This window comes from Aspergillus alliaceus, assembly GCF_009176365.1.
Source record: "Aspergillus alliaceus strain CBS 536.65 unplaced genomic scaffold BDW43scaffold_288, whole genome shotgun sequence".
Taxonomy (NCBI): Eukaryota; Fungi; Ascomycota; class Eurotiomycetes; order Eurotiales; family Aspergillaceae; genus Aspergillus; species Aspergillus alliaceus.
Genome location: NW_022474971.1, coordinates 1 through 1266, shown reverse-complemented (window position 1 = coordinate 1266; position 1266 = coordinate 1). Strand labels below are relative to the sequence as shown.

The 1266-nt window shown below is 49.5% G+C and overlaps 1 protein-coding gene across 1 annotated transcript; it reads right to left on the bottom strand.

Annotated features, from left to right (window-relative positions):
- Positions 1-283: 283 nt before the first annotated feature.
- Positions 284-1249, bottom strand: BDW43DRAFT_317576 (uncharacterized protein; the record flags this gene model as incomplete). Its single annotated transcript, XM_032048551.1, has 1 exon — positions 284-1249. A coding segment is annotated over one exon (966 nt), but the record flags the coding sequence as incomplete, so codon positions are not given.
- Positions 1250-1266: the final 17 nt, after the last annotated feature.

Below are 1266 nucleotides of genomic sequence, written 5' to 3'. Positions count from 1 at the left end.
GTTTTCTTGTTAATTTTCTTTTATGATTAAATAATAATCATCTTGCCCATAGAGTTATTAGATAATAATTTCAGTAGCATATAACTGAACTGTTTTTCTGCAAATCCTGAATCTTACTAGAGTAGGAAGATCAAGAAAACTGGCAGAAAAACAGTTCAGTTATACACTGCTGATTTAGTATACTTCAGAGGCATTGTAGCCTATTCATCCTAAGAACTAAGGTATACTTGAGGAAGACTAGCCAGTAAAGAGACTATAAATATAGAAATATAATATAGTCCCACTACACTTCTTCAAGAACTTGCTTAGAAATCCGAGTTAGCAAGGAGCACACCTGCCGTTGACGCGCACGCATTATTCGATATTCCGGTACAACCTCTTCATCCCATGGACCATGGCTCATACTCTTCTCCCGGAGCTGCAACATATGTTCCTTTTCCTTATAGAAAGAATTGACAAGACGCTGCACATCCTGTAGCTTTGCCTTGTGAATCCGGTGCTTGCGTACGGCGCGCTGCTGTTTGTACTTAAGACTCTCCTCATCGGAGTCCTCTTCCAGGACTTCAGGGAGTCTGTTAGGAGAAGAAGGTGGTTTACTATGGGCAATGTCCGCGCGCTTTAACCGTGGGACTGTCAGGTAAGAGGCTTGCTGGAGTTCTGCGGCGGCAAGAGCTTGTAGGTAATGTTGGAGATGTTTTCGCAGCCATCTTGGGTCATTATGGATATGGTTGATGGTGGTGTTATTGCGGGTAAGATAGTGACGCAGTTCCTTCCGTTCTGGGGCCTCAGCGAGAACATGGCGATGTATCGGCCCATCCATCACCCCGATCACGGGAAACGGGATAGCCGCAGTGGATTCTGTGTCTACCGGCTCAGGCAGCGCGGCAAGATACTCATCCAGATCAGTCGGGATACCGGGTAGGGCAACATCAAGTGGCATGGGCTGCTCCGATCGCTGCCAACCAGATACCGGAAGGGCTGGCACCTCCTGGGGTGAGATAACCACTCGCTGCGGCCCTGCTGGCGGAGTGCGATCACTGATCTTGTCAGGTGTATCCCTGTAGAAGCTCGCTATCCCGGGGTGGCCACTGAGCCAGGTCTGCAGTTTGTTCCGACCGGGCGTGCCAGATGAACGGGACCAGAATGAGCGGTCACTGGGGTAGGGCAGGACCCAGTGGGTTCGGATGAACGTATGCCGCAGTGTAACTCGCCATTCCCGGGCTTGCCGCAAGCCATAGACATGGGCGATGCTTTGAAAGCACTGGC